Source organism: Paramormyrops kingsleyae, chromosome 10 (genome assembly GCF_048594095.1).
Source record: "Paramormyrops kingsleyae isolate MSU_618 chromosome 10, PKINGS_0.4, whole genome shotgun sequence".
In the NCBI taxonomy this organism is placed as follows: domain Eukaryota; kingdom Metazoa; phylum Chordata; class Actinopteri; order Osteoglossiformes; family Mormyridae; genus Paramormyrops; species Paramormyrops kingsleyae.
This window is the reverse complement of record NC_132806.1, coordinates 32,567,608-32,582,998: the sequence shown is the minus strand read 5'-3', so window position 1 is coordinate 32,582,998 and position 15,391 is coordinate 32,567,608. Positions and strand designations below refer to the sequence as shown.

Sequence of the window (15,391 nt, the reverse complement as noted above, 5' to 3'; positions counted from 1 at the left end):
CAAATGCGGTTCCGAGTACTAGTGCAGCAAATATAGTCCTGATTACTATGTGGGCCAGATGCGGTTCCCAGTAGTAGTGCGCCATTGCAATTTCTCTGCAGGTTTCTCCACGCACTCTCTGTGACAGGAATCTGTAAATCTGCTCATTTGGATTGAGAGTGTTCAGCTGAGGTGATTCAGAATCTCATAAGGACATTGCCTAGTTGGCTCGCCGGGGAGAGCTCTGATTCCTTCAGGACACACTAGTCTCAGAACATATGTGGACCCACCAGAATGATGCAGAGTCTGTGGCCGAGGCCTGCTCTGACCTTATCTGCATGCTGCCACCCTGGCACTCAGCAGGAGAAATGGCACAAAGAGACGAGACGAGAGTATTTTACTACTTTTGCAAAGCAGAAACTTGGAATGTACAGTAAAGGATAAAACCATTCATTGGGTTGTGAATTTCCACTTTGAAGCTGTGTATTCTGCTGGACATTTTAGTGATACGGATGTTCTTCTCAGCTCTCGGCTTATGGTGTCCTCCAGAGGAGCTTCTCCATGGCTTCAAACGTGAATGCTGCAAGCTAACATTCTAAACGTCTGTCACTTTTTCGGAAAAGCAGCTGATTGCTGAAATCTATTTGTGACCAAGGCCAGAAATGCGAGCAGGCAATTCAATTCAATTCAATTCAATTCAATTTTATTTATATAGCGCTTTTAACAACAGTCATTGTCACAAAGCACTTTTAACCGGCCAGAATGACATTGCCTGGGTAATCAAGCTGAGATCTGGCCGAGGTTTCCTTTATCTCCATATTCATTGTGTTTTGTGTGTAATGCACACGCTCTGCAGTGACTTCACCTCTTTGCCGCCTTGCAGTCAAACAGCATGCCCGTGGTCCAGCAGCAGCACGGGATGCACCCCCTCAGCTCGCTGCGGCCATACTCCAGCGAACCCTTCCGGCCCAGTTCTCCACAGCTGCCCACAGATGCGAGTCAGAAGCCAGGTGAGTGTGGGAACCCCTGGGCCACCCGTTTGCTGCTGGCCTGGCCTGGCAGCGCTGGCTATGCAGGGAAACCAGAGTTAGTGCAGGGCGCTATACACAGGATACACAAGAACTATTTACTCTAACCCTCCAGTGAAAATTCTGTGTGTTTATTCCCTCCAGTCAGTGCTATGCCTCAGTTTATTCCCACCAGTCAGTGCTGTGCCTCAGTTTATTCCCACCAGTCAGTGCTGTACCTCAGTTTATTCCCTCCAGTCAGTGCTGTGCCTCAGTTTATTCCCTCCAGTCAGTGCTGTGCCTCAGTTTATTCCCTCCAGGCAGTGTTGTGCCTCAGTTTATTCCCACCAGTCAGTGCTGTGCCTCAGTTTATTCCCTCCAGTCAGTGCTGTGCCTCAGTTTATTCCCTCCAGGCAGTGTTGTGCCTCAGTTTATTCCCACCAGTCAGTGCTGTACCTCAGTTTATTCCCTCCAGTCAGTGCTGTGCCTCAGTTTATTCCCTCCAGTCAGTGCTGTGCCTCAGTTTATTCCCTCCAGGCAGTGTTGTGCCTCAGTTTATTCCCACCAGTCAGTGCTGTGCCTCAGTTTATTCCCTCCAGTCAGTGCTGTGCCACAGTTTATTCCCTCCAGGCAGTGTTGTGCCTCAGTTTATTCCCTCGAGTCAGTGCTATGCCTCAGTTTATTCCCTCCAGGCAGTGTTGTGCCTCAGTTTATTCCCTCGAGTCAGTGCTATGCCTCAGTTTATTCCTACCAGTCAGTGCTGTGCCTCAGTTTATTCCCTCCAGTCTTGCTTGCTGTAAACAATATTTCATTGTATTTGTACAGTGACAATAAAGGTGTCTTTTTCTGGGGAGTGTGTTTTACTCACTGGGCTAAGCCTCTGTGCCTGTGATCAGTAGATCGCTGGTTTGAGCCCTGGCCCCCGCAGAACAGTCACATGTCCGTGGGCCCTTGAGCAAGGCCCTTAACCCCCAGCTCCATGGGCGCCGCTGCAGGTGGCTGCCCTTCACTGCCAGGCTTACTCTCACCTACATATGTGTCTGTGTGTCATGGAGAGCAAGATGGAGAAGCTGAAGAGAGAATTTCCCCATGAGGACCAATAAAGCATCATTCTTATTCTTCTCATCATCTTCTTTAGTGTCATACCCCTGTCAGATAGCCAGTGCCGCAGTTCGGTCTGCGTGGCACTGCTTTCAGAATGCTGTTCATTAGTTCAAGTAACGCCAGGGAACTTGGTGGCAGATTGCCCATCTTTAACCGTTTTCTTACATGGTGTAAGACACATCATCAGGCCTGAAGACTGCAGAAGGGACTCCCTGACCAAACAATGAGGCCCCTGACCAAACAATGAGGCCCCTGACCAAACAATGAGGCCCCTGACCAAACAATGAGGCCCCTGACTAAACAATGTGGCCCCTGACCAAGCAATGGGGCCCCTGACCTCTTGCCCCAAGATCTTTTGTCGTGGAGCCTAAAGCCACCAGTGACCTCGTACTTCTTTGTACTTCATGTATCCATAACCTACTGTAACCCTCGAGATAAAGCGGAGCAGTGCCTTCCACAGCAGAGTATTTCTCAATCCGGTCCTCAGGAACCCGCAGACGGTCCATGTTGCTGCTCCTCCCAGCTCCCTACCGGGTTGGGGAACACTGGCCAAGGGACAGTCCTTCAGTGGCTGTGCCCTCTGTGTTTCCCACCTGCTGCTGTATTATTCATACAGGCACGTCTCGCAGGTCACGGCTGACATCATCAGCGCCAGTGCGTGCCAGGAAATCCCCCAGAGGATCACCCCCCACCTCTGAAAAACGTAGCTCCCGTTGTCCGGGTGACACGTAACCCAGCGGAGATCACATGACCCCACAAGTTACAGCACCTGAGGTGTGGAATATGGTGACTGTATTAAATTTACACAAATCGAAAATAATCAAAAAAAAAAGTGCAGCCGCCCATCTTTAACGTTACTGTAAGATAGCTAGAGACTGAGATACAGTGCATATAAAGTCAAATAGTGCTTCATGGACTGTTTCATATTTAGTGTTTCTGAAATTTCCGAGGTGGCATGAACTTCTCTGTACCCATAGAAAGGAGGACACATTCTGAAAGCTGATGCGTTACAGTCGCAAGTCACTTTATAGTGCGTGCATGTGATATTTGTATTAAGACAGTTGTGTAATGACATTAATGCAGTTATACAGTGAAGGACTGTAGACGTGTTTTACAGATGTGTGATGTATTCAATAAGCAGCCCCAATTATAAACACTCTGTGGCTATTAGGTACTCCTGGGCCCGTATTCACAAAGCATCTTAAGGCTAAAAGTTGGTCCTAACTGTTTAGGAGAAAATCTTAAAAAATAATGGACGTGTCAGTCCTAAATGTAGGACACACAGCCTCTGTCTGAACGCGTAGCCTCTGTGTCTGAATGCGCAGCCTCTCTGTCTGAACGCGCAGCCTCTCTGTCTGAACGCGCAGCCTCTCTGTCTGAACGCGCAGCCTCTCTGTCTGAACGCACAGCCTCTCTGTCTGAACACGCAGCCTGTCTGTCAACATGCAGCCTCTCTGTCTGAATGCGCAGCCTCTCTGTCTGAACGCGCAGCCTCTCTGTCGGAACGCGCAGCCTGTCTGTCTGAACGCGCAGCCTGTCTGTCTGAACACGCAGCCTGTCTGTCTGTGGAATTCCCATGTGATCAGCTGTTTCTGGTTGTTGTCATTAGTCCTCTGTATTTAGTCCGCGTTTCAGTTTGTTTCCCCAGTCCGGTCATTGTAACGTCATTGTGTTGTTCTGCCTGTTCTCAATTAAACTCAGTGTTTCCCGATAGTTTGAGTCCTGTCCCTGCTTCCCCGGTTCCGGCTCAGCAGATCGTGACAACCCCAAGCCACGCCCCAACACTGCCCCAACACTAGACTATGCCATGCGGTCCATTGTTTATTTTTATTATTACTCTGTGTTCATTAATGTGTTCGTAAATCCCAAAGTTTTAGGTTGTAACATCTGTACTATTGTGTAAGTTTTTGTTGAGCAATGGCTACCAAAATGATAAAAAGTATTCAATTCAATTTCAATTCAATTTTATTTATATAGCGCATTATCACAACATTACATTGTCTCAATGTGCTTTACATTTCTGCCTCGTAAGGACCCCCCAGTGAGTAAGCCAAAGGCAACGGTGGCAAGGAAAAACTCCCTAAGAGGAAGAAACCTTGGGAGGAACCAGACCCAAAGGGGGAGCCCATCCTCCATGGGCCGGCAGATGAGTCAAACAAAAAAGTACAGTGTATTACCTGATAAAGTATTTTCAATTAAAAAAGCACAAACAAACGATGCTATCACAGCGAATGCGAGGCCGAGACTGAAGCATTACCCTTCGTTTCCGCTGAGAGACGTGACGCGTGACTCATTTTTCCACATACAAGTTATCTTAGGTCAGCGTTCACGGTTGGACTTCTGAGATTCAGAACAAGTTCTAGGTCATTTTTTTTCAAACTGGTTGGTTCGACTTTTAAGAAATTCGACTTCTAATGAGTTCGAGAACTGAGGGACCACTGTATATTCTTTTGTGCATTAAGTTGATTTTTGGTCATTTTTTTTTTTCATGACCGGTAAATTGTCCCTCAGACTTTTGGTTGCAATCGAACATTTCCTCATTAAATCTGTCTGGTATTGTGTTCTGATTGTTCTCCAAAGCGTATACAAATTCACCCGTGTAAAGACCTGTCAAGGTGTCTCCCCCCCGCCCCAGGGCATAAATATCTTGCTTCTCTCTGCTGATTGGTTCTGACATCGCCCATTGACATGTCTGGTTCCCAGCCAGCTAATTATAGCCCTTCCACTTTCAGCCTAGATGACTTCACTTAAATGTCACCTAAATATCTTCCCTGCAGGTGTTCACAGGCCACAGTGCCAGGACATAACAGCGTTTTATTCCCTTCCTCCAGGCAGCGTGGGACAGATCCCACATCCCATGGGCTGGTAAGACACAGCTTTAAAATTCCACACAGCTTTAAAATTTAAGTCAGGGTCCCACCCCTCAGTCTAGCAGTAAGTCATAAGGCCAGTAATATCTCACAAGTGTGTATTTTATTCTTTCCAAATGTCCTTTTATTGACTGTATTTCACATTGTTATTAAATGCTATCATCATTCAACTGGAGAAAATTTACATAATGAGTGTCAGTGGACTTTGTTTTTGTTGTTAATTGTATGATTGAATGAGTATCCTGAGGCAAGCGATAGCAGTGCAAGCCTGGAGTCTGAAGGGTTGTGTCAAACTGAGCTATGGATGGAAATGGGATACAGGGTCTTGGAGCTGAATGAAACAGTGTGTCGCAGAACTCTTGCCTGTCCTGTTATATAGTCTGATAGTCGTGTTTCCGCTCAGGATTATAATGATGCTGCCATGTTGATCATTTTGGTATTTTCCAGTTTTCAAGAAGTCAGTGAAATAAAGAGAGATCAGCGGTGAAACTGTAACTTTGTATGGCTTGTGACTTTTTTCCATCTTTTGAGAATTATCTCTGAATTTGAAAAGTTGTCCAAGTCGACATCATGTGTGGCTCTAGTTTCCCTCTGTTGATCTCCCATGTGATGGGCACCGCTGTATGAGCTTCTAAATGGCATCGGATTGTTCCTGAGCATCTCCAGAACATGTAGCTACACAGAATGGATGGGAGTGTACTGGCCAGGATTCCCTCTGACAGGAATGTGGTATCTAAAGTGGGTCTGAGATGTATCTCTGTCATGATGATTCATTTGAAGTAATATGAGGTAGCAAACCTTGAACGTTTCTGGGTGGGTATACTCTTGGGTATACTCTTGCGCCTGTGCAGCCCATTAACACTAAAGTGTATTTTTGAGAGTACGTTTGCCATTTATTCACAGCAGATTTGTGGTCCCCATGCTCTCCGTAGACGTGACTAACCGGATTTGTCCGGCTCCTGTTCCTCTTGTTAATGTGAGCCACATGTCACCCACTGGACTGATGCGATGTGATCTTGTACCCCAACCACAGGCAAAGCCAGCCTGTCTGTCCGCTGTCCTCCTGCGGCTTTGGCCAATCTTACTCCCCCAGCCACCCTTGCAGCTCCTCCTTTGCTCGGTAGGTAACAGCTGCTCCCGGCCGCATGCTGGCACGCTCTCCCACGCTCTCCTACGCTCTCCTACGCTCTCCCACACTCTCCTACACTTGACTTAACTCTCACCACTGAAGCGTCTTGCCAACCAGGACCCCACCACGTGCCTTTCTGTGTGGCAGTAGTTATGTGCTTCGTGGCAGTAGTTATGTGCTTCGTGGCAGTAGTTATGTGCTTCGTGGCAGTAGTTATGTGCTTCCTGGCAGGGCATTCAGATCATACACCCTCCTGCCAAGAGCAAGGCTTTCTTCCCTTTGTGTCTGTGTCTGGTGCCAACTTAGACTAAAAGTCCCCTTCAGCCTGGCCTCTATTCCGCATCACCTGCACATTTATTCACTGCACTGATGTGCTTTATGACATTCACATGCATGTGCTTGGGTTAAGTTGGGGAACATTGTGTGTGAAACTTGAGTCAAGGACGTTAAGAAAGTAATAGACAAAAATGCTTCAAATCATTGAGTTTCATCAATCAGACAGCAAACGTGAGATATAGTTCATTTTGGCTTTTGATGGACGTTGTTTTTTGTATTTGCGTATTTTTCTCATGAATCTTTGAGTTTACGGATCACTTGTTTTCTTAAAAAGTTGGATTTAATCTTCTTGAAGCCAACAAAAAATGTCCCAATGGACTTGAGGACAGAAAACAATTAAATGATGTAATTGTCTTGTTTGGCTTAATTTTGAGCTAATAGGTTTCTCCTTGTATCAGCTTCTACACGGCTTTGCTGGTATTTGGTGCAAAGTACAAGCAGATCGCCATCTCCTGGTGAAAATAGGAATAGGCAGAAACCACGAGGTGGAACCTGTGTGTAGTTGTTTTAAAAGGCCTTTCGCTCGATGCATTATGACAACAAAAAATGTCTGATGTACCGGGTAACGGTCTGTTTTTGTGCCTTCACAGGTTTCCTCATTCTTTTATGTTGGGACCTTCAAGCATGCATGCAACAGGTATACCCCACCCTGCCATAGTGCCCCCTACTGGCAAACAGGATGAGGATGAACCATGTGACAGAAATACTTACTCGTGAGTGTTTACCCCAGACCGCTGCAGCAAACGCTGCGCTAGATTTAGATTTTTCGCATTTGCATTACTATGATAAATCTGTAATTAAATATTGCATGAATGCATGCATGCTAAATAAACTCATGCAAATACGTGCATACATGGTTCAAACTGTTTTAGAGTTTCACACTGAGCCTGTCCCAGGAAATTTAGGCCGTGGGTCAGAAGGCAATCAGGCTGAGAAAACGTCACGTGGTCTCAGATTTTTTGATTATTGCAAAGACTAGTTAAGAACATAAGAACATAAGAAATTTACAAACGAGAGGAGGCCATTCGGCCCATCAAGCTCGTTTGGGGAGAACTTAGCTAATATCTCAGAGTTGTTAAAATCTTATCTAGCTCTGATTTAAAGGAATCCATGGTTTTAGCTTCCGCTACACTAGCAGGAAGACTATTCCATACTCTAACTACACGCTGTGTAAAGAAGTGCTTCCTCAAATTTGTTTTAAAATGTTCTCCCGCTAATTTCCACTTATGGCCACGAGTTCTAGTATTTAGACTAATATTGAAATAGTCATTTGGCTGAACAGCATCCAGACCCGTTAGAATCTTATAGACCTGAATCATATCCCCCCTTAGTCTCCTTTGCTCAAGGCTGAACAGATTCAGTTCCGCTAACCTCTCCTCGTAAGACATTCCTCTAAGACCAGGATGCATGCAGTTGAATTCTGTTGTTGCCACTAATGATGTCAAATTGACAAGGGATAAAAATAAAGATTGTACTAATCATTATTACTATAAATAATTTCTACTCTTCCAGTAGAAAGCCACAGTGTGAGAGCAGGCAGGAGAGGGAACCCAAAAAGCCAGTGATCAAGAAGCCACTGAACGCCTTCATGCTCTACATGAAGGAGATGCGGGCCAAAGTAATCGCAGAGTGCACTCTGAAGGAGAGTGCGGCCATCAACCAGATCCTGGGCCGGAGGGTAGGGTCCGCAGCTGGGCGGGGGGGCACATGACGGGGGGGGGGGGGGCACACAGCACACTGAGCCGGACTCTCTGATCACTCACCCTGTTACTCCTCAGAGATCTTTTGATCATTTTCATTATAATAACCAGAGCTCACAGAAAGTCCAGGGATGCCTGCAAAAATCAGTAAAAGTATTGCAAATTTATTGGTTTTCTAACAAAAATAATCATTATTTATTTATGTGCAAAAATTTATATCACTTTAGACGATGATAACTTTTTGCAGTAACATAAAACACCAAAGATTTGTGTTTAGTATCCCTTTGGGAGCCAATGACTACCATTGCAATTAATAGCAAAATTAACCGCTTACTATTAAGTATTATATTAAATGCTGCTAAAGTATTATATTAGATATTAACTTTTATTGAACATGCAGAGGAAGAGGACTCTTGTTCACAAAGCTTGCATTTGCGGTGTTCCTGGGAATCCTATTTAATGTCGTATTAAATATAGATTGTTTTAACTGTTTATAACATTTTACAGCTATTTATGAAGTTTTCACCTTTTTGGTTCTTTAATCTGTTTTAATACCCATATGCTCTTGCCGTGGGGATATAGCCCCAGTTCCTGGCATGGAATTAACACAACTAACACTAAGCTTAACACAATTATCAACACAACTAACACTAAGCTTGCATACTGACTTCTTCTTATAAAGTAATATATTAAATACTACTAAAATATTACATTAGATATTAGCTTTCCTTGAACATACAGAGGAACAGAAACCCTGTTTACTAAGCTGCTTACTAACCACTCTGGTGATTGATTGTCCAAAACTCCGTCTTAAGATGCTCGTTTTGTTGTGGCGCCCTCTAGTGGCACGCGCTGTCCAGGGAGGAGCAGGCCAAGTACTACGAGCTGGCCAGGAAAGAAAGGCAGCTTCACATGCAGCTCTACCCCAGCTGGTCTGCCCGGGACAACTACGTGAGTGTCAATCCCCCCCCCGGGAACGTAAACGGGAGGACAGAGGAGCTACCTCACCTCATCTTAAGGTGACGAATCGCAGGGCGACTTTCTGAGCAGTGTTGCCGGGGCGATTTCCAATGCAGTGAGACAAAGGGCACCATCTGGATCTGGGGAAAAAGTTGCCAGCTGTTGATCGAAGTTTTTCGAACAAAAATTTGTTGCCCAATATGGATGGGCCTCAGCAACATTGCTCAAAAAATTGCCCTGTGTATAATCACCCTGAGACCGGTGATTATTTACCTGGTCCGCGGGAACCCCCCCCCCCGACACTGCCTGCCAGTGGGGTTTACCCTAAGGTCCGCTGAGTGCCGTCGTCACCTCTGTGCTGCACTGGCCGCATCTTAATTCCCCATGTGAGACTCTGACGGCTGCCTGTGGCCCGTGTGCATTCTCACCCTTTCCTGTAGCGTCTCTTTGCTGTGGTACAAGGGAGGTTATGTCACTGCTGACGTCTGTTCAGGCCTCAGAAGTGACGTCCTTTAAATTCTACCTAAATCATGATAGTCAGACCCCGGAACGTCACCCTAATATCTTGTCTGAAAGTAACTGTGAAACCTTTGAATATTATAGCCATAAACTTATGAATGGAAACATGAGTATGTTAGACTGACTTTCGAAATGTCACATGATGACTCCATGATGATTTAATATCTGAAAATAGTTCCTGAAAAAAACAGACCTCAGATCAGTTTGACAGCATGGGAGTGTTAACCCAAAGCAATCTCTGTCTATTTCTTTGCTAACAACGTAACGGTGAGCGTGGCAACAATCTGGGTCATGCATCCCACTGTCTACGGAAGCACCTCCTTGCACACAGCACACTGTGTCACACAACACACCAGAAGCTGGACGTCATTACTGCCAGACCAAGATGGTGCAGTGATATATTCTGTATGAAGGAGCTTGGTTTAATCATATAAGTCCCGTTTAAACTCTAAACCACAGTGTTTTGCCCTGTTGCTAAAGCTGTGCGGTTTCCCATGTGTGAAGCTCCTTTCACATTCTCACACTCACCTTTTCAGCCGTCACTGCAAATGTTAGAATAAACAGTGGTTGATACAAAATGTTTCTATATACCACGACAGAGATCAGTATTTAGTGTGTTTGCATTTGTGAATCCTGTTTTAGACAGTCAACAAAATAATTTTAACCTGCTTTTCAGTTAATTTTCAAATGTTTTTCTGTTTTTTAATCTTGTCTTGGCCTAATAGAAATTGTTTTATCATCCTTTTCACTGGAATGCAGGGGAAGAAGAAAAAGAGGAAGAGAGAGAAGCAGCAGGACGCCAGCTCAGGTGCCTATCTGTAACGGGCCGGGTCGCAGGGGCAGCGGTCAGTACTGCCTGGCTCAGGTGCCTATCCGTAACGGGCCGGGTCGCAGGGGCAGCGGTCAGTACTGCCTGGCTCAGGTGCCTATCCGTAACGGGCCGGGTCGCAGGGGCAGCGGTCAGTACTGCCTGGCTCAGGTGCCTATCCGTAACGGGCCGGGTCGCAGGGGCAGCGGTCAGTACTGCCTGGCTCAGGTGCCTATCCGTAACGGGCCGGGTCGCAGGGGCAGCGGTCAGTACTGCCTGGCTCAGGTGCCTATCCGTAACGGGCCGGGTCGCAGGGGCAGCGGTCAGTACTGCCTGGCTCAGGTGCCTATCCGTAACGGGCCGGGTCGCAGGGGCAGCGGTCAGTACTGCCTGGCTCAGGTGCCTATCCGTAACGGGCCGGGTCGCAGGGGCAGCGGTCAGTACTGCCTGGCTCAGGTGCCTATCCGTAACGGGCCGGGTCGCAGGGGCAGCGGTCAGTACTGCCTGGCTCAGGTGCCTATCCGTAACGGTCCGGGTCGCAGGGGCAGCGGTCAGTACTGCCTGGCTCAGGTGCCTATCCGTAACGGGCCGGGTCGCAGGGGCAGCGGTCAGTACTGCCTGGCTCAGGTGCCTATCTGTAACGGGACAGGTAGTGAGGTTATAAATTCTGAACTGGCATTGTGTTCTGGCGTTTGTTAGGGGAGTGTGTAATACAACTTGTTTACAATGAAATGAATTTACAAACACAGAAGTGAATTATCTTGCACAAAATTTACATCAAAAATTGAACTAAAAGTAGTGTTGTTACATGTGCAAGAATGGTGGCAATAGTCATTACTAGACAGTGGTAGGATACATGCCAACATTCTTGTGTACAGGCCTAACCGTTCACACTTGATATCCAGTCCCTAAAGTCTTTAAGAAAATCATATGACATGTGCTTGACCCTGAAACTGTGTGACACAATTGTCTCTCTGAATATCTCCTCACATGCTATATGGCGGCATGAAGGTTCAACATTTCTGTGCTGTTTAACTCCAGTATTTAAAAGAATAACCTAAATCTTTCACTTAGGGTATATTACAGCTCTGCCTGCCTTCTCTTTGTGTTTTTTCCATGGGACTGATTAGCATTCTATCTTTCTGAAAATGTACAACTTTAAACCTCGTTTCGTTGGAGCTTTTTGTTATTTTTTCCTGCCTTCACTCCCTCTGTCTCCCTGGTTTCCTGTTTCTTGCACGCCTCTCTGCTCTCAGACGCCAGCTCTCCTATGAAATGCCGGGCCCGGTTTGGCCTCAGTCAGCAGACAGACTGGTGTGGTCCCTGCAGGTGTGTACTGCATGTAGAAGACCCCCCCGTGCTGTCAGTTCACCATTTCCTGCTCTTTATGTCCCCTCCTGCCCCCTAGTGGTGCTTATGACACATTGACACTAACTTACAAAAAACATCACTTCCATCTCTTTTGAACACTTTCCATCTATGCATATCCACACTGTGTAACTTTGTGCTTGGAACAGTCATGCTGTCATACACCCACATAATAGCACATATCATATTATAACAGAAAAAGATAAATCTCTCCACAGGGTTCTCTCCCCACAAATCCCACTTAAGCTTATTTTCTAAGAGAAGGACTGAGAGTCAGCACTGGTGTTTAAGCGCCCATAAGTATGCATAACTACTTATGATTTGTTTTCAATTAATATCACATAACTAGCACTAGCATTGCTGTTGAAAGTGGGGTGCAGTTTAGCAATATTTCCGCTGTGCTGTGGCCCTTTTCACCTACCAATAATTTGGAGCGCAAGTGGCGTGTTTGGAGTATGTCACTGCTCTGTGATTTGGTGTTTGGAGTATGTCACTGCTCGGTGATTTGGTGTTTGGAGTATGTCACTGCTCTGTGATTTGGTGTTTGGAGTATGTCACTGCTCTGTGATTTGGTGTTTGGAGTATGTCACTGCTCTGTGATTTGGTGTTTGGAGTATGTCACTGCTCTGTGATTTGGTGTTTGGAGTATGTCACTGCTCTGTGATTTGGTGTTTGGAGTATGTCACTGCTCTGTGATTTGGTGTTTGGAGTATGTCACTGCTCTGTGATTTGGTATTTGGTTCATAGAGGTTCACATAATATTATCAATGGTTAAAAATGTATTTTGTCTGAGATACTCAGTGGGAAATCAGCCAGCATTACCTGTATTACATTTTAGGTAACACCACAGTAATGCATGTTTAATTCACCTTTAGTACTGATAACCAGGGTTTCATTTGTAAACACAGAGACCAACTGTGTCCACTGTTATAAGAGTAGGCAGAGCACACACAAATCACAAATAAATATGCAAGTAAAGACTTTAACAATGATATTATGCCAAGAGCACCATCTAGTTGGATCAGAAAATACAGCAAATGGCATCACTATATGCGACATAAGCCTTCCATCCGTCCATTTTTTGGAATCACTTGTCCTATTCAGGGTTGCAGGGGCTGGGGGGGTCCAGAGCCTATGTGCATAAGGCAGGGGACAGCCCAGGATGGAGCGCCAACCTGTCACAGGGCAGTTTGGCAGCTCCAATTACGCATGTTTTTGGACTGGAGGGGGCAGGAGTACCCAGATGAAACCCCATGACATCATGGGGAGAACATGCAAACAAAACAGACTCAAACCCTGGTCTCAGAGATGTGAGGCACCAGTGCTAACCACTGCACCGCCATACTGCCCTACAGCATAATCGATTTTATAAATATATATCTCTTAGGTCAGTGTGTATGACTGCTCTGAGCCAGAGGTCCCGGACATGAATGGGGTGCTGTCACTGTTAACGTAGTATCTTAGCATGTTCCAAAAAACATTGTGAAATCCAAGGCAGACTGGGCTTATCTATACTGGTGTGCAGATCTATCACCAGCATCTGTCCTTGCGTTGCCATCTATCTACCTGTTTATATCTAGATAAGCTCACCTTTTTTTGCAAGTCTGCTCTGCATGCTGCGGATGTTCACCTTCATTTTCCCGCCGTCCTCCTCCTCCTCATTTCCCAAACACAGCAGCACCTGCTCCTCTCAGCTGTGTAGTTGGATGCTATGACTCATCTTTTTGGTGACCAGTGACTCAGGAGTCACCGCTGTGCTTCCCAGCGATATTTCCCAGCAAAGCCAGATTAACGCATTTCTATTTGCAACATTTATAACTGATGATAAAGTTTAGGATACTGAGGACTGACCAAAAACCATGTTACCGACTGTAACAGTGATGAAAGCAGCAGTCGTTTTGTTTGAATACAGTCTGATGTGCATAGCGGACTGCTAGGTCTCAAACTGGTCCTGAGGGGCTCCCCTTACTGGAAGCTGGGAGGGAGCAAATACAGGGACCGACTGGGGGGTTGAACCGTGTATGACGATCACAAAGCCTCCCGTCTTAGAAGGCCGCTCAAGTTACATCACAAACACTGGCGTTTAAATGCCAGAGGCGGCGGACCGGCCGCTCTGCACCTCCAGACCAGCGCAGTGTTCCAGGGCATTTCCATCTCCATCACTGCGTACCAGTGTGATCTTTCTGCTGTGCTGATTGTCTGGGTTTTACAGCTTGCGTCCAACTTTCATTCACAGATAAACTCTCTTGACTGTTCCTAGGAGGAAAAAGAAGTGCATTCGCTACCTACAGGGAGAAGGAGAGTGTGGGAGCCGCCCTTCTTCCAACGGCAGTGCTGTAGAATTACCTTGCTCCCCGGCCGACACCCCTGCCCCCTGCTGTCCTCAGTCTTGCCGGAGCGTGCACGCCCTCTCCGCCCTGAGAACCCTTCAGAGTCTCCACACTGCCTCCGAAAGCTTTAGTGGCGCCGCTCCCTCAGGCTCCGCCTCCATTGCACTCTCATTGTTATCACCCTGCTCTGCCAGCACCAGAACAAACCAATGGGAACGAGCGCAGTGACGCGGCCCAGCCACAAGGGCGGCGAGGCTGGCCTCGCTGGAGAGCTAACAACCCGCATCTTCGCAGACAGAGCCGCTTCTCTACCTGCCGCTATGAGCGACTCGGTGGCTCTTCCATGTCATTACAAGCCAAGCAAAAGGCAAAACAGAACAGTATACCGAGTTAGCCTGCACCCCCACCCCTTTAAGCACAAGTTTGCCAATACACGGAGAACGTATAGAACCTGCTTCCTTGTTTAAGTAGTTTATTGAAACAGGTTTTAGTTCCAAATCCTTTATAATTACCAAACTACATTTCAAAAGGACCTTTGTATTCACATTTATTACAAAAAACTGTAATTATCATGGAAGGGAGCCTGAGCACTGAAGGAAGAAAATTTACTTCGTTACCATTATACTACTTTTGTAAAACCACAAATTAGATTTTACATCCTCTGATGTACTATTTTTGTTAGATGGAAGGAATTTTTCACATTTATCTAATTTATCAAACGATCAGGTTCATGAATAAAAATAAATAGTTCCTTTCAAAATGTCGTGGTCTTCTTTTGGACTCAAATGTGTGTTGTATGCCGCAGTAGTGAAAATGTTCTTCGCACATTGTCATACGTTTGCAGAAAACCTCTAAGATTACATGGTTAAAAAAAATATATATATATATATAAAAACGCTCTGCTAAATTTAACCATGAGACAAAAATGTAATGTACAATGCAAGGGTGCAAATGTACTGTTATTCACAGAAAAGGTTACTGAAAAGTGAATAAGCTTATTCGGATTATTAGGAGTCCAGAATCAAAGCTGACGACTCCTAAATTAGTGCCCTGCCTTATGTAACCCTGTACACATCCCTTATGTAACCCTATACACATCCCTTATCAGAGGGTCCAAACCTAAATGGAAACAGCTATACTAAAATATCAGCATGTTAACAGAGCAATCAGGTGCCTCTGAAACACTCACACACAACGTCCAGCGCACTATGACAAATACAGCATGTGCACACACACCTGGGGTCTGTGGATAGATGAAATGGCAAAAAGGGAAAAACCTGA

The 15,391-nt window shown here is 45.9% G+C and overlaps 1 protein-coding gene and 1 long non-coding RNA gene across 15 annotated transcripts in view; one reads left to right on the top strand and one right to left on the bottom strand.

The window, feature by feature from the left end:
* The window catches only part of LOC111847949 (transcription factor 7-like 2), a 35,628-nt gene extending 20,758 nt beyond the window's left edge, over nt 1-14,870 (top strand). The window contains exons 4-12 of one of the 14 annotated variants that reach the window (XR_011993647.1): nt 863-989; nt 4,868-4,955; nt 5,994-6,080; nt 7,016-7,138; nt 7,938-8,103; nt 8,969-9,144; nt 10,364-10,412; nt 11,669-11,741; nt 14,041-14,110. Coding sequence is in view for 13 of the 14 variants with exons in the window: in XM_072717686.1 (XP_072573787.1) it covers nt 863-989; nt 4,868-4,955; nt 5,994-6,080; nt 7,016-7,138; nt 7,938-8,103; nt 8,969-9,144; nt 10,364-10,449; nt 11,669-11,741; nt 14,041-14,338 (1,224 nt within the window). In the remaining variant the exon portion in view is untranslated. Of the gene's footprint in view, nt 1-862; nt 990-4,867; nt 4,956-5,993; nt 6,081-7,015; nt 7,139-7,937; nt 8,104-8,968; nt 9,145-10,363; nt 10,470-11,668; nt 11,742-14,016 lie in introns of those variants that run through there. The other 13 variants (XM_072717687.1, XM_072717686.1, XM_072717689.1 and 10 more) reach the window with 13 other exon arrangements.
* Nucleotides 923-14,261, bottom strand: LOC140593342 (uncharacterized). Its single transcript, XR_011993648.1, has 6 exons — nt 14,127-14,261; nt 13,371-14,036; nt 9,359-9,535; nt 9,134-9,225; nt 8,189-8,260; nt 923-1,047 (listed from the first exon to the last, which is right to left on the bottom strand). It is a non-coding gene; the product is annotated as an uncharacterized lncRNA (long non-coding RNA).
* Nucleotides 14,871-15,391: the final 521 nt, after the last annotated feature.